Below are 21,944 nucleotides of genomic sequence, written 5' to 3'. Positions count from 1 at the left end.
GCTGCAAGCATCTCTGCAACATACAGCCAATGCAAGTCTCAACTGAGAGCAAGCAAGCTACACAACAAAAGGCAAGTACCCCTTAGTTCACAGTACCTCAGGTGTGAAGAAATTGGTTCCAGCTGGCTTCTGTGCCTGTTGCAGTCTGGCAGATCCTGTTCAAAGTGAGGATGTCTGGAGACTGCTGCACTACGGTTCGAAGGTTGGCGGCAGCAATGGGCAAAGTTCAGATCAGCGGCACTTTGCAGTTTCAGCTTCTCGCTAATAGCACCACCGCGGTTCTTGGACACCTTGTGGGCTTTACTTGTTTCTGGGGTCCAGCACTCTATTGAGGTGGCTCAGGCTTGGTTAGCCCTGCTTCCGAGGGGGTCCAGAGGATATTCTTGGAGATCTGGTCTGGCTTAAAAACAATGCACTATTCTGGTGTTCCTGTCGCCTGGCACTCTGTTCCTGCAGTAGCAATGGAAGTACAGCCAGCTCTGAGAGGATTTCCAGGGGAGTACGTCTTGACGTTGATTTGTCCCATCAACCCAGGGGGATAAGGCATCCTTTGCAAGGCTTCTCTAGTCGAGGCAAATTCTGAGCTTCGGCACTGCAGCAGGACTTCACTGGGCAAACCAATGTTCCAGGATTTGCAGCAAGCGTCTCTTCCAAGTTCTTCTTCGCATTCCTTCGTCCAGTGTTTGACTGCCTTCCTTGCAAAAGATCGCCTTTTATGCAAGTCTCTCCCATTCATTCGCAGCCTAGCGGTCACTCACAGCAGGGTGGCTGTCCTGTAAGGACAGCCAGCCAGCCAATCTCCTTTGGGTGCATTCCTGTAACCAAGGAGACTAAGCACAGGGGGTTTAAGGCACCTCCCTCGCTTCCTGCCAGACAAACTGGAGCCAGAGGCGGGCTTCACCAGGAAACCCAGCCAAAGGCCAAACAAACAAAGGGACCAAACCTGGTTTGGCGTGCAGAGTAAATCTCAAGAAGGACCTTTCCAACAAGAAATGCTGAAAAAAGAAGAACACCGGGCCATTTTGACAAAATGGGCACCCATGGGTGCTGTACTGCAGCTGCAATTGCAGCCCGCGGTAAAAACATACAATGGTAGGAAAAAGTCAACCACTACCACCAGCCATTAATTGTAGAAAGGGCAACATAAAAAAATGTTACATGAGAAAGTAGACAAAGGGGATACTAAGTAACCCCTTCAGCACTCTATGGAAGTTAGTGTGTGCTGGGTCGACAAAGTTACAAAGGGTAAGTAAAGCCAATTTCACTTTACTGCTCTTGGAAACAGTAGTTTATCCAAGAGACGGTATTTAACCCTTGGGGAAGTCTAAAGGACTTCCCAATGCCACTGCACTGAAGGTGCTGTGTGTCAATGTAAAAAGATGATGCCTATGGAGTTTGTCTGACTCCAAAAGCAAAAGAAACAGTGTTCCAATCAAAGAAAAATACGAGAGTGTGAAATAGGTCTCACTCTCGCCAGGATAAAAATTAAAAGCCCTAAAGTCCAGCAAAAGAGCTGGGGGTCTCTAAGGTTGAGGGGAATTTGCACAGCAATGAGAATTCTCCCCATCATTACTTACCCCAAGGCTTAACTTGACCTAACTATTTATAATCCACCTTTATTTTTTAAAATACTTCTGGTTCTGAGTGTTTCCGTTGAACCATTTGTATGCTTCAAGGTCTTTGTGCTTTCCTACAGCCCTCTCTCCCTCCAAAGATCAGCCTGGCTGCTCAGTCTATGCTACCAAATACTCAGGTGGTACAGCCTTATACTAAGAGTGGAGTTTTGCACTGTCTCAAGTATGGTTTTACTAAGCTTGGACTTCAGAAAAACTGTCTTAATACCTGGCCCTTGAGAAAATAGAGTGGATCAGGGGAGACCAGGGCCTGTCAGGATTTACATGGCTTGGGGGGAAAAAGTGTGGGGGGGGAGGGGGAGACCTTGTCATTGTATGCATACGACATCCTGTTGTGCATGGCCAACGCAGAGATTTCAGTGCAAAGGATAATGGCTATATTAGAGGAATTTTTATCGTATTCCGGCTTGAGAATAAACTGGGATACATCCATTTATAACCTGGTGGGGGGGAGGGGGCGAGGTCGATATCCACTGCTAAAAACGGAAGAGAATGGGTTTCGGTGCTTAGTGGTGCTCATCCAAAATGACGAGACAACCTTTGCAGAGCTGAACCTTCTTCCGGAAGTCAAATCATTTGATCAAAATGTCAGACAGTGGACTATCCTCCCAATCTCCAAGATGGGAAGAGCATCAGTCTGCAAGACTACTGTACGTGGTGCAACATCGACCGAGATGGAATTCTTACGGGAAATGGAAACTGCCACATTCAAGCGAAAAACGTTATACAACACTCCGTGGGAAGGGGGCTTAGGTCTCCTGGACCTGAGGCTTTATTATTGTGCGACTCAATGAGCCATAGCAAATGGAGGGGTGTAGCGGGGAGTGAGGGGTAGAGATAGCCTGGTAGACATGGAACTGGAAATTATTGGTAGGAATGGATGGGAGGGGATCTTGTATGGGAAACCCAAACAGGCTGGATGCCTGCAATTACAGCTGCAGTGGGTTCGGTCTAGAAACAATCCCACAGGTACCTAGGATGGGGGAGAAAGCTCACGTTAGCAGCTAGGATCTGGGGGTAATAGGTGTATTGAGGGGATCCAATATTTGCGATGGGGAGTGGAAGAGCAAGAGGATGCATATGAGTGATGTAGTGACTGCTGGAGGGGTGGAGTGGAAATTGGGTCCTTTCAAGAGTTGAGGGAACAATACTGTCTTCCAAAACAAGATTACAAGTATTTGCAGCTTATGCATGCCTTGGCATCATATTTAAATAAAGAGATCCCGCAAGCCTCCCCAATCAAAAATAATATACTGGATGGAGAAATTATGGGGAAGTAAGTCTAAACTCTATAAGGCTTTAAACCGCAACTCAACTACACCTTTAGACAAGTTGGAGAGATAGGCGAGGGACCTGGGAGAAATAGCAGAAAACAGATACGAAAGGGGCCTTCTCAACATAGCGTGCATGGTGGCCAAATTAGCAGTAGCAGAAAGATGGACGTGACCAGATCTCAACAAATGGAGCGTGGAGAACAGAGATGGATGTTAGCAAACGTTGGGACCAAGAAAAATTTGACACAATCTGGGGAAAATGTTATTGAAGGGGTGAGATGTGGCAATAGTTGGGGGGTGGTGAGGGGTTTGGGGTTCAGGACTGACCAGATAAACCAGTACCAACATTTAAATGTGAATGACTTTGCTGTAACCCCCAAAACACCGGTTGTGCAAAACTTAAAAAAAAAAAAAAAAAAAAAGAATGGGTGCAGGGCTCCTCCTCTTTTCAAGAAACTGGTAAGAGCCAAAACTCCCACTAGTCAAAAATATTGTGGCATAGGCATGTTTGAACACTAGCCACAGTAGGTAGCCGAATGCGGTAAATGCAGTATGGCTAAAGTAAAATACACCAAAAGGTAGCAAAATGTAACTGCTGCCACCAAATTGCCCCTTTAGCAAATCTGGAGTAACCAAAAATACTCTAAATGTTGGTCTAGGGCAAAATAAAAGTACCATATTGTACTGCATTGTAAGATGCATTGTACAATTGTACAAAATTACCTAAAGTGATAATGTAACACTAAGGGAAACAATGTTTCCCAGTACTGAGCCTGAAGGACATGTCAGTTTCCCCCATGACAAACAAGCAGCTGCACTGCAAAAAGAGCAGGACAGATTCAAAGATAAAAGCAAAAAGTTTGGGGGTCCATAAAAAGGGAGGGAAAGGTGCTACAGCAAGAAATCTTTCCTAGCATCTACCAAGCGCTGTGACAGTGAGGACAGCAAGCAGTACTTCAGAGTGGTTGGTGCCAACAGTCTAAACAAGGGAGGCACCTTTTGTAGGTGGCCACAGTTGAAAAGAAGCCAGAGCTTTTCTTCACAGTGGTCAGCTCAGCCAATGTTTGTCTGAGCAGCAGTCCTCCGATGGTCAATCTACACAGGGCATGCTGCTCTAGAGGTTGACTTAAAGAAATGGCCACAGACTCACCTTGTATTGTAAACTAAGTCTATGGTGACACCGGCCCACGTAAAGGAGCTGCAGCATTCAAACTGGCTGTAGCGGTCAAATCGTGGACAGCCATCAACTCCAAAACTGTCCAGTAACATCAAGCCTGCTAAAGTGCACAACCATGTATAGCAGTTCTTGACCTGTGCGAGCTAACAAAGATGGTGGCATATAAAACAGGGCTTAAACCACATGGAGCAGCCTTTGGGTATTGGGTACTCAAAAAGGTATTATGGTAAAAACTATTGTGCAAGACAACACATTATTAAGGCGAAAAATTCTGTTGACTGATCAGCCTTTTCAGTGCACTTTACAAAAGTAGCAAGAAGTAAACTTAGTGGCTTTTGTTTCCGTTTTAACACAAAAGGTGTGACAAGGTCAGTAATCAGACCTTGTCAAGTGGAGATGGGAACCCCTCTCACCCTTGGAGAGGAGGTGGAACAAGGTGGAAAACCGTGGTATTCCTACCCCTCAGGGGGATGGTGGCAGCTAAGGGCCCCATTTCCTGTCCTCTCCCCATGTGCCTGCATGTATCTTAACAGTACCACTTGTAAATCGCCCCATGTGTCAGCCTAGAAATGTAGGCCATTTTCTTATTGTAGGCCACCACATTCAGCCATGGTCTGGTTGGACCACAGACAATATGACAGCCCACCAAAGCCTCTAGCTAAAGCACTCTAGTTCGGAGCAAACAATAGAGAGGAAACCATAATATGAAGCAGCATGGAGCAAAGGCGGTCGTAGGGAATGCAGCACCAGCAAAACGCTGCAAATCAAACTCACTGAACCCTGACTGCTATAAGCAGGCCCACAAAGCATCTCTTGGACGTGAATTGTACAATACAAGGATTTACCCTAAATGTGGCAGCAATGCAGCTCCCAGACACAAACAGGGGCATTTTCGAGTGCAGGTACCCCTAGCACAGCAGGCCAGCAAAGCAAAAAACATTTTATGCAGCTTGATTTCTGCAACATCTTTTGGGCAGGGAACACATGGCGAGATTGGCCAAAGGTAGTAGACCAATGAGAGAAGGATAGGGAGGATAAAGATGAGAAGAGGAAACAAGAAGGTGTGTATTATCTGGGCGAGGTCACAGGATGAGGCTGTAGCAGACAAAGTGACCAGAAGGGAGGAGTGTGGACAGGAGTGCAGAGGCAATATTTTCAGAGGTGATGTATTGGTTGGCAAGAGCAGGTGGTGCATTTTGAGCGTACGTGTAAGGTGGGTGTGTGAGTTTTAGTGAAATTGTGGAAGGTGACCGAGTACAAGGTCGGTTGGAGTAGTTTTGGAATGGAGAGAGGACAGTAGTAGTGGAGATGGGAGAGCAGCAGAAGAAATATTAACATCAGAACGTGGGGAGGGTTGAGAGACGAGCTGGAGAGTGGCAGATGCAAGATGAGCAGAGTTGGAGAAAGGATAGCAGCAGAAGACGACTAGTGTTGGAGAGAGACCTAGGGATGGTACATCAGGGCTTGAAATCATGGCACTAGGGTGGGGCTCGAGTGTCTGGGCGCTAAAGCCCCACTAACCATTAAAACTAACCCTTCGATAGTATAGGACTGTTAGGGAGAATTCTCAGAAATGTGCTAATTCCCTCCACCTTAGAGACCGCCAGCAACTTTGTTGGATTTTGAGGACTTGATTTTTTTAACCTGGAGAGAGCGAGATCCTTTTTCCCCACACTCGCATGCATTTTGATGTGAATTTTAACTCTTTCCTTTGGTTATGGAGTCTGACAAACTCCATAGGCATCATCTTTTACATTGTGTTACACAGCACCTTCAGTACAGTGGCACAGGGAAGTCTTTCAGATTTCCCAAAGGTTTAAATACCTTTCTCTGGGATAAACTACTGTTTCCCAGAGCAGTAAAGTGAAATTGAAATGGACTTTACTTACCATTGTAACTTTCTAGATCCTGCACACACAAGCTTACAATAGAGTGCTGGAGGGGTTACCTAGTTTCTCATGTAACATTTTATGTTACCCTTTCCTCACTGAATGGCTAGTGGCAGTGGTTTCCTTATAACTACCATGGTTTGTATTTACCGCGAGCTGCACCGCTCCGGTAAAGCAACCGTGGGAGCCATCTTTCAAAATGGCGCAGGAGCCATCTTTGACAAAATGGCCCCCGGTCTTTTTTTGCCATTTCTTTGTGGAAAGGTCCTTCTAGAGATCTACTCTGCGCGCCAAACCAGGTTTGGTCTCTTTGTTTGTTTCTCCTTTGGCGGGATTCCGGAGTGAAGCCCGCCTCTGGCTCCAGAGTGCCTGGTGTAGGCAGGAAGTGAGGAAGGTGCCCAGAACTCCCTGTGCTTAGTCTCCTAGGAGACCCAAATGCACTTTGTAGTGATTGGCAGGCTGACTCTTTGGCAAGGACAGCCACCCTGCTGGGTGAGCGACAGCTAGGCTGGAATGAATGGGAGAGAACTGAATAAAAGGAGAGTCTTTTGGCTTGGAAGACACAGTCGACTAATGGTCGAAGGAACCAAAGACCACCATGAAGAGGATGCCTGCACTGTTGGTTTGCCCGGTAAAGCCCTGCTGCAATAATGCCAAATATTCATCAACAGGGAAGCCCCTTCAAGGGAGAGTAACACCAGATTGTGTCCGTTGCTTTTAAGCTAGCCTAGAGCTTTTGGAAGATCCTCCGGACTCCCAAGAAACAGGAATGACCAAGCCTGAGCCCCCTCAACACAGTGCGGGAGCCCAGACACAAGGAAAGTCCATCTCAACAGCCAGTAACCACAGTGTTGCTATTTGCATTAGACACAAGGAGATGAAACGCGAAACAGCCACTGAAGGTGAAGTTTGCCGGTTGCTAGTTTTGACCGTCCCAGTGCATTGCAGAAGTCCCCAACGTCCTCCCTCTTGTCCCCACGACTGAGGCCCAGGAACAGTGAGATCTGCAGAGCTGCACTGGAACAGAAGTCATCAGCTGCATCTTTTCTTCATTTCTAAGGTACTTGAAACTTCCACGAGTCACACGTCTAATCAGCTTGTGGCCCTACAGTTGATTCTTCTTTTTATCAAAGACTCCCAATTACTTGTGCAAAAACTTTTCCATTTACTTACCAGAAGTTCTTCATCCTATACAAGACTCTTGACTTTGGCTTAGCCTATTGAATTGTAGGACTCTAAGAGGATCTACAAAAAGTGTTTGCCCTGCTTAAGAAAGGTGTGATCTCTTGTGTTCTAATAACCTTTGCCTTTTATCAACTTTAAGAGTGTTCAGAATACCAACAGTAAGATATTAATGTCCCAGGCACCCTTGTTATTGAAGTCACCTGTGGGTGTAGGTTGTGTCTGTGGGCCATTCCAAAAGGGTCTCTTCTGATTCAGAAACTCCGAGTGTACAGTATTGAAGTGTATGTGTGTTATTATACTGCTCCCTCCTGAAGAAGGCTTTATAACTGACTGATAAATTATTGTTTATGCAAGAAACCTTGAGTGTAAGAGTTTATTTGAATACCTGTAACTTTGCATCTTTGCTTAACTCCACTACTGCTCACATTTCGATAAGCATGGCTGCTCAACACGCTACCAAAACTGTGTGGTACAAGCTTATACCAAATGTTGGGTTGCCTATACCTGTAGTCAGTTTTTTGCAGTGTTCCCAGAGGGTACTGCGTTCAAACTTTGCCTAACAAGGACCACGCCTATCAAGTCCCAAAAAGATTGGATGGAGAAGGGTGACGCTTAACCTGGGGAGTGGGAACAACAGGGTTAGGGGATGGAGCAATGCTTCCAGACAAGTGTGCAGGGCAGCCCTTCAAGCCCTTCCAACAACTTTTAATATGAACTCTTGAACCGTCTGGGATTTGGCGTGTTCTTAAGGCCATCTGTGACAAGGTACAACAACAAAGAAATGGGAGTTGTGCTCCATGCACTGGAAGCCTGAAGGAAAACGTAGTGCAGCCTAAATGAAAAACATTCTGCAATCGAATGAGGATTAAAAGACACTCACTCACTTCAAGTCCATGGTACATATGCTGGGGTTGAACTGACGTCAATGGGGAAATGTTGCAATAAGCAAACTCTCTCTGAATGACTAAGAGTGGGTTTTTGTAAGTTTATCAGGTGATGCTGTTGCAAACAAAATGAGTGCCCTGTGACATTAAAGCCTTTACTGATGAAAGGTTTGGCTCTACAAAGCCCAAATACAGCTTGAAGACGAATTAAATGACAAGCGAAAAAAGCACCCAGACCCGGTGCACTTACCACCACCTGATCCTAATGGCCTTCCATTCAGCTGCGCCCATGACTTTGGTCCACCTGGCACTAAATGTATAATCTGTAACAAGAGAAAAATACATTGTTACAAATCAAACAACTCTCCCCTCGCTTCTACAGTTCAGGAAGGAGCTCAAGACCCCGCCCCTTCAAGCAATGGCTCCTGCCCACCTAGGTCCACACACCCTTCACTCCACACCTGTGATGAATTGGATCATGCCCTGCAGAAGTACAAGGATGAGCAGAGGCTGAAATGCCCACTCAGCCCTCACACGGCTATGAACTGAGTGAACACAACCATAAGAAAAGTCAAAACTGGCACAATTCAGAGATATACCTCCTTCTCCTATTGTGGTAATGTTGGCCAAAGAAAGGCTATACTCTTGAGGTTCCAAGTAATAACGTCCCCGCAAAAATATCGCCATGCAAAATAATCCCCGAAAAATGGGCGTTTTTTGTGGGGACATTACTACATGGAACATGCGGGGGAAAGCCCTGCAACCCCCAAACCTTTTTCTTTCTTCATGGGGAGCGGGGGACACCTCCGCAACCCCCGCTGCCCCTGTCCCCATATAGATGGTCACCCAAATAATATTGCCACAGCTTTTTCCCGGTGATATTATTTACGGTGACCATATATATGGGGATAATATTACCCGATAGCTCTCAAGATGTATGCGATTCAGTGCTGCCAAAACAGAAAAGCATACCAGCCCAAAATAAAGAGCATGTCCAATCAAGGTTCTATGAAAACAGATACTTTAAATAAAACACAGCATCTGCAAAATAACTTTATAGAAAACCACTATACAAAACTCACCCCTGAGAAAAGAATAGAGAAGGTACAAGTTACTTACCTCCAACTATAGTTCTCCAGCATGGGTCTTGCATGGATTCACATGCTCATAAATATTCCCAGTTGTCAGGCTGGGAATCCTCGGTAAAAAGAAAGCAGTTTAGCTTGAAAATGTATACTGCTCGTCTCCTCTATACCCTATCAGTTTCCTTTCGGTCATACTGCCCACGCCAATGGCACTCGTCCTCCTAAATTCCACTTCAGATTTGCTAGCGCTCGTAGGTGGCAGTATGAACCAAGAAGAGCCAGAAAGGAGAATGGAGGGAGGGTTTGCATGTGACTCCATGCAAGACCCACGCTGGGGAGCAAGTGTTACAGGTAAGTAACTTGTACCTTCTCCAGCATGGGGTCTGGAATGGATTCACACGTTCATGAATAAGATTACACAGTAGTACATATACACACAACCACGGGAGGTGGCAAGGCTCACAGAAGCAACACACCCACCCCTGGTACAGACTCACCTTCAACAAACAGGTTGCGTAGCACTGCTTGGCTGACCCGGGACTCCTCCCTGGAACCCTTTTGACACAGTAGAATTTCGTCAGGGTGTCGGCGACCTATGTAGCAGCCCTGCAGATGTCGAGCAGGGGAACACCAGAGAGAAACGCTATTGTTGCAGCAATGTTAAAGGTTCCTATACTGTGCACTGTTGCCACCTGTGTGGTTTCTTGGCGCTGTGGCGGATCAGTAAAGCAATGGTGTAGGAGGGGTAAGTTAGTCAGAATGACTAGGAGAAAGAGCAAGAGCAGTGATGCACTGTTGGCAGCTTCAGTTCGGTTGACATCGTTTGCTGAGTGTAGTGTTTTTCCGTTAGTAGTCGCAATGTGCTGTTGGGGCAAGGCTTTGTGTGGTTTGTTTCGTTGTTGTGGTGTAGCGAAGTGTGTGCGGCTTGTTGTGCAGTAGAAGTATGGTTGTGTTTAGTTCAGAATTTGAGAGGTGTATGCAGAACGGTGAGTTTTCAGTAGGGTTGGTTAGTGGCCGTGCCCTTTTCTACCCCCTCTGTTATGACTGACTCATAGCTCTTGCTCTGTCGTACATTCTGCTGTGCTGCAATTACCACCCATACAGTGTATGGAGAAGTGTGGGTTCCCGCAGGGTTATCCAATGTCAGCACCCCCTCAATCCCAAGCGTTCAGCCAGGTGCTGCCCATGTCCCCTCCCCCTTAGCACACTCTTATATGCAGCAAACACCACTGCCACTGGGCCTCCCCCTCCGCCCCCCCACGGTGGGAGTGTTCCTTGTGCCCTGCAGTCCATCAGTCCCAAGATCGGGTGTTAGGGAGAATTCTCATAAATGTGCTAATTCCCCTTCACCTTAGAGACCCCCAGCAACTTTGCTGGATTTTGAAGACTTGATATTTTTACCTGTAGAGAGTGAGCCTTTGTTCTCCACTCATGTATTTTGATGTGGGCTTTACTCTTGTGTTCTTCGATTATGGAGTTTTAGAAAACTCCATAAGCATCATCTTTTCATGTGTGTCAACAGCACCCTCAGTGCAGTGACACAGGGAAGCTTTTTAGGCTCTCCCAAGGTTTAAACACCTTCCCTGGGATAAACTACTGTTTCCCAGAGAATTTAAAGTTAAACTGACTTTACTAGTTTTTTTAAATTCTAGACCCAGCACACACCATCTTCCAATAGAGTGCTGGAGGGGTTACCTACTATCCCCAGTGTCTAGAAACTAATTTTGCAGCCAAATGCTACCCTTTCCTATCGAAATGGCTAGTGCAGTGGTTTTACAACGAACATGATTTTTCCATACCATGAACACCGGTAGAGTTAAATCGCATGAGCCATGTTTTTCAAGATGGCGTCTGAGCCTCCTTGTTTAAACGGGTCCCGTTCTTTTTTCGCCATTTCTTATTGGAAAGGTCCTTCTAGAGTTTGTCTCTGCGCGCCAAACCAGGTTTGGTCCCTTTGTTCCTACGCCTTTGGCGGGCTTCAGGACTGATGACCGCCTCTGGCACCAGAGTGGCTGGTGTGGGCAGGAAGTGAGGGAGGTGCCCGAAAACTCCCTGTGCTTGGTCTCCTAGGAGACCCAAACGCACTCTGTGGTGATTGGCCGGCTGACTGTCCGGCAAGGACAGCCACCCTGCTGGGTGAGCAGCAGCTAGGCTGGAATGAGTGGGAGAAAACTTTAAAAGTCAAGTCTTTAGGCTTGGAAGGCAGTCTCGACCACTGGAACGAAAGAACCAAAGACGGGCTAGAAGAGGACAGCTGCTGCAACTACTGGACTGTTGGTTTGCCTGGTGAAGCCCTGCTGCAGTTCCGAATTGCCAAGTTCATCTCGACAGAGAAGCCCTTCAAGGAAGGCTTCTCCTTTTGAGTTGGCGGGACCAATCAACTTGTAAGCCACCTAGACACCATTCTCGGAGCTGGTTGTATTTTCCTCACAGTGCTGCAGGAAACCAAGTAACCAGGGAGAAGGACACCAGTTTGTGTGCTTGACGACAGCTACCGGAATCGAAGATTTGCCAGCTTTGTGACCAGTCCTCGTGCAGTGCAGGAGTCCCCGACATCCTCCCTCTTGTCCCCACAATTGAGGCTCAGGAACAGCGAGATCTGCATGAACTCCCAGGAACAGAAGTCTTCAGCTGCATCTTTTTCTTCAATCTAAGGTACAGTGAAAACCTGACCAAGAGAACTTACCTCTCACTGCAAAAGTGCGTGCAACTTTGGCAACTTGCAGGCCTAATCAGCTTGTGACACGATATATGAATCTTTCTTCTATGCACTACTTCTGAGAACAGTGGCAAAGACTTTTCCATTTAACTACCAGAACCGTTTCTACCTATACAAGACTCTAGCCCATTTACTTTGGCCTACCTATTGCATTGAATCAACTCCTCTGGTGAACTCAAACTATTTGCACTGTTTAAAAGGAACTCTATTCGTTTTATTAACTTATGCCTTTTTGCTCCTACTTCAAATGCTCTGAATGCCATTTTGCTCCTCCTTCAAAGTAGTTTAAATGCCTTAGAACCCGATGGTGTGAAGTACTGTAGTATATTTGTGTGATATTGATTGCCTCCTTTTAATGAATGTTTTCTAACTGACTGTGTAACAAATTAAGAAGTGTTTCACCAAAAAACCTTGAGTATAAGTGTCTAACACAAGCTCACATTCCATCTTGAGATAAGCCTGGCTGCTCAGCTCGCTACCAAAAACTGTGTGGTACAGACTTCTACCAAAGGTTGGTTTTGCTTACACCTGTAGTCATAGTTGTTTGTAGTGGTCCCAAAGGGTACTGCATGCAAACTTTGCCTAACATCGGGACACCTCTCTCCCCTTTTTCCGTCTTGGGTCCTTTATCAGTGGTCCAATTAAGCCAGACCCATCTCCTCCCCCACTTCACCTTTGACCCTCTGTGGGTAAAGGTAGACCATACATACCACCCCTCTCATTCAGCCGCTTCTTCCCTACACTACTCCAGCCTACTCCCCATTTCAGTTGTGTTTTCATTTCATGGTACATGGGTGCTTTTTAGGCGTTTTCCTCCCTTTCAGAGATGAAGAGCCAGGTTTTTAGATGTTTTCAGAATTGTAGATGGTCCTTCAAAGTTCCTATTTCTCTTGGGAGAGTTTTTTGAAAGCTAAGCAAGAGAATACAGATCCAACACGTTTTTTCCTCGTGTATGGTTTATGTTCTAAACGGATGTCATCGCAGGATTTGAGTGTTCTAGTCAGCAGATTTTTTTTTTTGTATAAATGTGCTTCTAGGCCGTGGATTGCTGTGTCTCTTAAGCATATTGCTTTGAAGGCGATTTGTTTGACTGGGAGTCAATTTTATTTTTTTTTACAATTTTGTAACGCTCAGACTCAAGGGTATCACTGCATGTTGTACATAGAGGGGCAAAATACAAAGCATAAGACATCAATGGCAGAAACGAGACAGATATTACTCATGTTCAAACAACCAGATCTTTGTCCGTTTTTTGAAGGTGGCGAGTGGGTGTTCGTATCTCATGCGTGCGGGGAGAGAGATCCACAGAGTGAAGGCTAGGAAGCAGAAGCTGGCACTGCCTGCTCTGTAAGCGGCGGTGGCCAACATGGTGCCAGTGCTGGATCCGAGAGATCACAGAGTTTTGGTGCCAGAAGACAATGTCGCTGGTCAGATCCTGATCATTTAGAAGTTACAGAACTCTGGTGAGGGGACTTTTCGCGCTCAATTCACATCTCTGGAAGTCCAGCAGGATGCCCACAAAGTTTTTGCAAGACCCATATTTCTGAAGACTGCACCGCACAATGGCTCGAGCTCACATGGCATTGGGGTATTGCAGCCCCGCAAGGTCGCAGCACAACATACGATGGCTCAAAATCGCATGCATTACTTACCGTAAAAGCATTTCTGATGGTTGCATCTGCTTAGATTCACATACTGTGCATAGTCCGACATCCAGTGGTCACTGCGGAGTATTGCATCTTGTTTTTCGAGTCGAAAAGGGGACGTCGACATAGGCGTGTCTGTTATACTATCCCTATAGTGACGTGTACTGTACCCAAAATCCCTCACGCGTTGAGGTCCTCCGATTGTATTTTTTCTGCCATGAGGGAGCCTTATGACTAACGTGAGTAGAGAAAAGAGAAAGTAATAAGACGTCTATGTTCCTTCCAATCGAGCGGGGAGGAAGGAAATGTGGGCGCATATGAATCTAAGCAGATACAACCATCAGAAATGCTTTTACGGTAAGTAATGCATGTCTTCTGATGTTTGTTAATCTGCTTAGAATCACATGCTGTGCATAGACTAGCAAGCAGTACCCACAGTTGGAGGTGGTTGTGAGAAGGAACAGAAATCAGAATCTAGAATGGGCATCTAGACAATAGTGTTTTGCAAAGGTGTGTACAGACCTCCAGGTTTCCGCTTTGCAAATGGACTCAAGGGGAACATTTGCAATGAATGCTATGGATGCCCCAGTGCCTCGAGTAGAATGTGCTCTAGGCTTGAATGGCAGTTCTCTCTTAGCAAGAGAGAAACAGAGTGATGCATTGGACAATCCATCTAGATATAGTGGATTTGGAAACTATCTCCTTCTCTTCCTGCCGCCACTGATACAAAGAACTGCTTGGTCTTTCTCAGAGGTATAGTTCTTTACATATAAAACATGACTGCTCTGCGCACATCAAGTGTGTGTAGGCTCTTTCTCCCAAGTTTGATGGGTTTTGAAAGAACGTTGGTAGTTCTATAGACTGGCTGACATGGAATTTTAAAATGAACTTCGGTGCAAGCCTAGAGTGTGTGCGTAGAACCACCTTATCTTTGTGAACTGTTACAAAGGGATCTAGTATAGAGAACATTTGTAGTTCACTCACTCTCCTAATGGAGGCGATAGCTATTAAGAAAGCAGTCTTAAGAGTGAGGTACTTAAGGGTTGCTTTATGCCTGGGTTCGAAGGGGAGCCCATAAGCCTAGTTAGTAAAACATTCAGGTCCTATCCAGGAGCTGGGTTATATATAGGAGGGTGAATCCTTTTCACTCCCTCCATAAAGTCTTTAATAACTGGAACTTTCCACCACAACACCTTATGCTAGACGTAGTGTAGGTGGAGAGTGCAGCTAGGTGAACTTTAATAGAATTAAAGACTATACCTGAGTCTAACAAGTGAGTTAGATATAGAACAATGTGTGGGAGAGCAGTCAACAGGGTTGATTCTCTGACCTACACCAGATGACAAACCGTTTCCACTTGCTAAAGTAGCAGTAGCGAGTGTTCGGTTTCCTTGCTTCGTTGAGAATGTCCATGCATCTCTGAGGGAGCTGCAAATGACCAAATTCTATGACCTCAGGAGCCAGATTGCCAAGTTCAGGGTCTGTGGGCATGGGTGCAGCGTTTGGCCCCTATCCTGTGACAGCATGTTGTACAGGCAAGGGTAGTTTCACTGGAGGAGACAGTGACATCTCCATCAGATGAGCGAGCCAGGGTTGGCAGGCGCACATGGGGGCCACCAGTATCATTGTCACTGGTTCCTGGTGCATCTTGTGCACTATCTTGTTGAGAAGGGGAGTCGGGGCGTAGGCAAATTTCCCTGACCATGTTATCCAGAGACCGTTCCCCTTGGAGCGGTTCTGAGGGTACCTGGAGGCGTAATCTTGGCATTGGGTGATCTCCAGAGTTGCGAACAGGTCGATCTCTGGGAAGCCCCATTCTGCAAAAACATTGGAGACGATGTCTTCGTGTAGTCGCCATTCGCATTCTGCGGGCAGAGGGAAGTCTCTGCCGAGTTCGTCTGCCAGCAGATGGAGTTCCCCTGGTTCATGTTGAGATAACAAACATGTTGTGTTTGAGAATCCACTTCCAGATGTTCTGGGACAGCATGGATAGTCCTGGAGCGTGAGTGCCCCCTTGCTTGTTCAGGCAGTACATGGCCGTGGTGCTGTCTGTGAGGATCTGCACAGTTTTCCCTTGTAGGCGTGTCTGGAAAGCCTTCAGTGCTTTGAAGACCGCCAGTAGTTCCAGCAAGTTCATGTGTTTGGACGCCACACTCTGGGTCCAAACTCTGTGTGCAGTTTGATGGGATAGGTTGGGGGGGGGGACCCACCCCCCATCCTGTGAGGGATGCGTCTGCGGTTAGTGGCTTCCACTGCAGGGGTTTGCGAAAGGTTTCCCCAACACAAGGTTTTCCTTCGACCACCACCGCAGCGAGAGAACCGAAGCCTGCAAGACCATCACTAGATCGTCCCATTGTCCGCTGGCCTGACACCACTGGCTGTTTAGCCACTCTTGCATTGGGCGCATGCGCAGGAGCGCATGAGGTACCAAATAAATACATGACACCATCATTCCTAGCAACCGCATGGCTTTGCGTACCGTCACCTCCCGACCGGCTACATATTGAGGGATTTGAAACAGCATGTTTTGGACCCTCTTGTTGGAGGGGAAGACTAGGGCGTCCTTTGTTCGAATAAGAGCCTCTAGGAATTGCTCCACTTGGCTGGGGTCTAGCTTGAACAACTTCTCGTTGATGGAGAAGCCCAGATGGAACAAAAGGTCTACCGTATTTTGGGTATTTGAGAAGCTTGTCTCGTAGGAGTCCCCTGTTATGAGCCAGTCGTTGAGGTAAGGGTAGACTGGAATGGATAATCTGCGGAGGTGTGCCGCTGCCACTGCCAGTACCTTCGTGAATACCCTTGGTGCTGAGGCTATGCCGAAGGGTAGCACCTTGAACTGATAGTGGTTTCCTTCTTTCATGAACCTGAGGTATTTCCTGTGCGCTGGCAACATTGAAATATGAAAGTAAGCATCTTTCATGTCCAGTGTTGCCATGTAATCCCAGTTGCCGGATGAGGAGTATTGTTGATTTTGTCTTTGGCCACGAAAAAAAGAGCCTGTTGCCGTAACTTCGCTTATTAGGAGGTCTTGTGATTTGGTCCAGTCTCTTTAGAGTTTTGTGTTCCTTCTTAGCTGTTTCCAGTGCGTCATCAACCGCCTTGCCAAACAGGTTCGAGTCTTCAAGGGGTTTGTTGATGAGGGACGCCTGTGTTTCTGGTTTGAAACCCGAGTGTCTGAGCCAAGCGTGACGCCTAAGAAGTACACCCTGGACTAGAGACCGGCCAGCCGTTTTGGCATCATCTAAGGTGTTCTTGATGATGTTTTGGTTGACCCGAGTACCTTTTGTCACAATGGCTAACAAGCGGGTTCTCAAGGGCTCAGGGGCTTCTTGTAGGCCTTCGCGCAACAATCCCCATCGGGCATCAGAGTATCTAGCCAACAAAGTTGTGTTGTTGGCAATCCGCGTGGCGAAAGCTGCAGAGGATGTAATCCTCTTTCCTAAAGCATAAAGTTTCTTCCCCTCTTTGTCTGGGGGTGCTTCGCTAGTAGATAGCGGAACACCTGCCCTTTTCCTTGTGGTGGTTACTACCAGGGAATCAGGTATGGAGTGACCCCTAATATATAAGGGATCAGAAGGTGAGGGGCTAAAAAGCTCCTCTATTCTTTGATTGACCCCTCTAACCAATGCAGGTGTAGATAAAGAGGGAACAAAGTGTCTCTTGACTGAGGCAAGAAGGGGTATGGCTTGGCTAGCAGGAGGCTTTTCCTTTATTTTCTCAACAAAATCTACTTCTGGGGTAGTTTCCCCTGTGTCAATTTCAAAATGGGCTGCTGCCTTGCGCAGCATTGCATTGAAGGTAGGTTGATCATTCACAGGTGAAGGGTCCCTGACCGGTGTGGTCTCAGGGGAGGGCAGATCCAACATCAGGGTCTGCAGGCGCCCCTGGTGACTGCCAGGGCTGTGTTTCACATATGTCTGGGTCTTCCTAGAAGTCCCCTACAGGCTCTGGTAAATCCTCAGTGTTTAGGAATTCTTCATCTTCCTGAAAATGTGGATCTTCTTCAGTGAGGTCATATGTATCAATTTCTTCCTCAAGTGGGTCGAAAAGTCTTGGAAATGTGGCCCTAGAGTCTTCAGGGAGCACTTCCCTTGGCCTCTTGGGTGTAATGCGTTCAGAGGTGGACACAAACCTATCTAGTCTGTCCATACATGATTCAAATCTTTCCCTAGTCCACTGGGATAACCCTGAACGGTGCAGTGGCGGAAAGGGCTGCTCCTCCGCCGCTAGGCGTTGGGAGAGATCTCATAGCGTGGAGGATAACCCCTTCGCCCTCCGAGAACCCTTCTTGTGGGGCTGGCACTGGGGACAGATCTCTGGGTTTTCCCTTCGACGTGGGAGGAGGTTACGGAGTACCCTCCGTAGATTTCGATGTCCCTCTGACCTTGTGAGCTGACTTTGGCGACTCTTTCACCCCGGTCTCGGAGTGTCCTTGGAGACTATTCTAGCTAAGCTTTCCACGACTAGTTTGTCCGTCAAGGGCTGGTTGTGAATAGTTGTCGGCGGAGCCAGAACCTTACCGTCGACAGACGCCCTCTTACGAGGCGTTTCGACAAATGTTTTGGTGGTAGCGCCCTTAGTAGAAGAAGGCCCAGGAGCTAGGCGCGTATGCGGCTGCGGGGAGGGCTGGCAACCGTTACGGTCGGCGGGGGCTGCCGGTTGTTTCGGCGTCTCCGTTAGCAGAGGCCTTCTTCAATTTTGAAGAATGGCCGTAGGTTGTGTACTTTGTGATTCTTTCATGTGCGTCAGCGTCACCGGGGTGTACATCCTCATAAGCGGGGCTGGAGCGGAGCTTTTCAGGGCCGGGGACAGATGCAGTGGAGCGGGAGCGCCCCATAGAGGTAGACAACCTCCGTTACGGAGGTAGTGTTATCACTATCCCTCTCGTCACACTCCGCAGCGGCAGCTGTTGAGGAATCAGCCCTCAACATGCCGAAGGCTGCCCACCATTTGACCCTGCGTTCCTTCAATTCTTTTGGGCGAAACAGTTTACAGGCCGCACAGCCGGCCTCGTTGTGGTCGAGGGGTAAGCCGCGGTTACACTGCTTATGCTTGTCCTTCCTTGGAAATTTGCCTTTACAATGAGGGCAAAATCTAAAAGAAGTCCTCTCCATAGCTGAGGATGTAATAAGTGATAACGACCCCGAAGGAAAGGGGGGAGAAAGGGAAAGGCATTCTAGAAGAAACAAATGTCCACAACAACCTCCACTCTCCCTACTGTGTAGGCCGGCGAGGCCGAGTCACGTGTTTGGCAGCGCCGAAAGGATCGCCTCCGTCGAAACCACCGCTGAAGATCTTGACTCGGCGGGGAAGTTGAATGGCCGTCGAAAGAGGGCTGGAGGCGGTTGAATGAAACAATATCTAACAAATCGACCAAGGGTCGAATACATTTTAATCGGCAATGTCTCTCATGAGCTCTGCATAAGGCGACCAGTATTCTGGGCTGAAAAAAAACCTGAGGGACCTCGACGCGTGAGGGATTTTGGGTACACTACACGTCACTATAGGGATAACATAACAGACACGCCTATGTCGACGTCCCCTTTTCGACTTTCGAAAAACAAGATGCAATACTCTGCCACTGAATGGCAGACTATGCACAGCATGAGATTCTAAGCAGATGAAAAAACCTCAGAAACATGTCTTCTTGGGTCTAGTGGATCCCACCAGGCTCTGGGTCGTCTGTTTTGGGATCCCAGGTCGATTGGAAGGAAGGGTAACAGCAGGTTCCAGTTACAAAGCAGGCTCTCAGCCGGGTTTTCATAATCTTCCTCTTCGGTTTCAGTTCCAGTGGTCAACTACCTCTGCAGCTTCCAGGATCTGATTTATGCAGGAACCCAGCCAAACACCCATGCAGCATTCAAACTTGGGGGTTTGGCCATCCGGTCACGACGGCCAGCCTTCCAGTTTGAACTGGATTTTCGAAGTCGGGCGCTTCCTGCCTTCACACACTCTGGAGCCTGGGCGGGCTTGACGAGGTCTCACCCAAAGATATAGTTAACACAAGCGGATTTTCCTGCCCTCAAGGTCAGGGGAAGGAACGAGAAAGAACAAAAATAAATAAACCCAATGAAAGGGCAAAAAAAGAAGACTAGCCAATTTTGGTACAATGAGCACCCATAGGTGCCTTTACCGGGGCTGTGCAAACAGCCCGCTGTAAAGGTGCACCTCATTAATTAAAAGGTTCACTGCCACCAGCCAATAAAGGGAAATGTGTCCTTGTAACACATGTTACAGTTCAAATGAGCAAGGGGATACATTGCATCTCCCCAGTACTCCACATAAAGTTGGGGGCGCGGGGGGGAGTGTTCTGGTCGCGCCTAATCAACTATAAAAGAGACCCAAAGATCCTGTCTACTCTTGGGAACTGTAGTTCTCACAAGGTTAGTCAGAGAAAGTTAAAAGGGGAGTCCCAAGGGCAACGCAGCAACAATAAGCAGTATGTGCCAAAAGTTGTCAAAAATGATAAAACTAAAAATACACTATGGAGAGTCTCAACAATGACACCCATAAAAACAAAAGATTCTGTGTTTGTGGAAAATCGTTCCCATTCACTGAGGTAAAAGGAAAAATAATCCACCAGTAAATCAATGCGTTCTGGGTTTGACACAGGTCAGGAAGATTTATGATTGCTATGAAAATCTTACCAAACCTTTACCATGGCCACAAGCCCTGGGAGCCCCTCACCTGCCACCTCTGCCTCTGTTAATCTTAGATGCACCATGGACACCAAACCCCCCCCTCTCTCTCTCCCAACACATCAACTGCGTATCCAGAACCTGCCACTTCCACTTAAGCATTCTAATGCAAATCTTTGCCCAGCTCAAAAAGAGATTCCACAATACAACTTCAATTCTTATTGTGCATTTGGTTATACATTGTTAAAACATTTTACACAGTGAAAAAAAGAAAATCATCAATTCATCAAGTTACACAAAAGTTACACAACAACAATTACACCATTTCATTCTAGTAAAAACATTTCATTTACAGAAAAGCTGATTTTTAAGTAATTAGTTACCTTTTCAAAGAGATTCAAGATTTTTTTGGTAAAAATTGAAAGGTTGCAATCATAAAAAACCATTTCATTCAAATTCAAAACGCGAATCCATGAATGGTCTGCCAGAATTACCTTAAAGTTGTGAATGCATCTAGCCAACTTCTCGTAACGGAGCTGCGTAAGCTTTGGACATTCCAGTGTTTTAATGTATCCTGATCTTGATTACAGTAGCGACGTAATCTTAAGCTGAGGGAGAGACCTTCTCTTAAACCTTGTACCTCCTTGGTTAAGAATAGATTGAATCTTAATCTCATGGCCTTTATTCCATAGTCCCTAGACGGATACTTTCGCAAGTAAGCAGACAATGTATTATAGGTTTATATACTATATTGAAAATGGTTCATCAGACTCTACCTATTCATCCATTCACTAGTGTAGAGTTTACTTTTCACTTTGGTATGGTAGCTGACAAGTTCCAAAGCAGATGAATCAATCCTGGTTAATATCAGCTCACAATTAACACTCCAGGCTGTTAGCTGTTTGCAGACTGCTCGGTTGAGTTTCTGCCCCAATGTTGTGTATAGAGATGTATTCGGGGGAAGCTAGAATTAGTGCATACGTTTGTAGCGTTTTCCATTCAATGAGACAGTCATCAGATCAAAGCCAGTTTTTACCTCAATGCCGCCATGGGGAGAGAATTAGGTAAATGCACTGCCTTTCTCCACAGGAGAGAATCTAGGGATGACCAAGCTATATCAATTCCCAAATTCCCTGCAACATACATCAGACCTGGCAGAATGTTTTGCCTGTACAATTTCAACATGGGCAGCATAGAATAACGACCAAATTTGTTATCGAATAGTCGTAACCGGGAAGCCGAAGCCAGGAAAGATATTCTAAGTTTCATATAGGTTTCAGCTTTATTTTTATAAAATGACAATGCTGCCCAAATATTTGAACTCTTTTACGCTTCCAAAACACAGACCTGGACCGTCAATGAGTGACCTTTCCATTTGGACTTTGCTGTATTCAAAATCAAAATCTTCCATTTCGCGCCATATATTTTAAGGTCCTGGCTTTTGAAGTAAAAATTAAAACTGTCCAGGGCCCGTTGAAGTCCCAGCAGAGTTTCATCAAAGATAATGACATCTGCATAGTTTAGATATTAGGTCTTGGATTAGCCCAATAGCAGTGGATTGGTGCGGACAGATTCACCACTATTTTGGATTTTTATTTTTCTTGCCCTTTTCCCATGTTTATTGACTGCTTTCCAAGTGAAAGAAAATTTGTATTCAATTTCTATGGAAAGCAGTCTTTAAAAGTTCCTGGCCACCAATAGTGACTTTTGGAGGCCCCACAATCATGACTGGGACAACTTGTGGTCCTTTTCTGTTACTGCCACCTCTCACGTGACATAGTCACGTGACCTTGGGATGTTGATACCTCAGACT

General features: G+C 46.5%; 1 protein-coding gene across 8 annotated transcripts in view; it reads right to left on the bottom strand.

Annotated features, from left to right (window-relative positions):
* PRRC2B (proline rich coiled-coil 2B) overlaps positions 1 to 21,944 on the bottom strand; it is a 1,218,749-nt gene that overhangs the window by 929,860 nt on the left and 266,945 nt on the right. For all 8 annotated transcript variants that reach the window (XM_069609284.1, XM_069609287.1, XM_069609286.1 and 5 more), the window contains exon 5: positions 8,294 to 8,366. In XM_069609284.1, the coding sequence (XP_069465385.1) occupies positions 8,294 to 8,366 (73 nt within the window). The remainder of the gene's footprint in view (positions 1 to 8,293; positions 8,367 to 21,944) is intronic.

This window comes from Ambystoma mexicanum, chromosome 8 (assembly GCF_040938575.1).
Source record: "Ambystoma mexicanum isolate Mex_15411 chromosome 8, UKY_AmexF1_1, whole genome shotgun sequence".
NCBI classification, from domain to species: Eukaryota; Metazoa; Chordata; class Amphibia; order Caudata; family Ambystomatidae; genus Ambystoma; species Ambystoma mexicanum.
The sequence above is the reverse complement of the archived record's forward strand: the minus strand, read 5'-3'. Positions and strand labels throughout refer to the sequence as shown.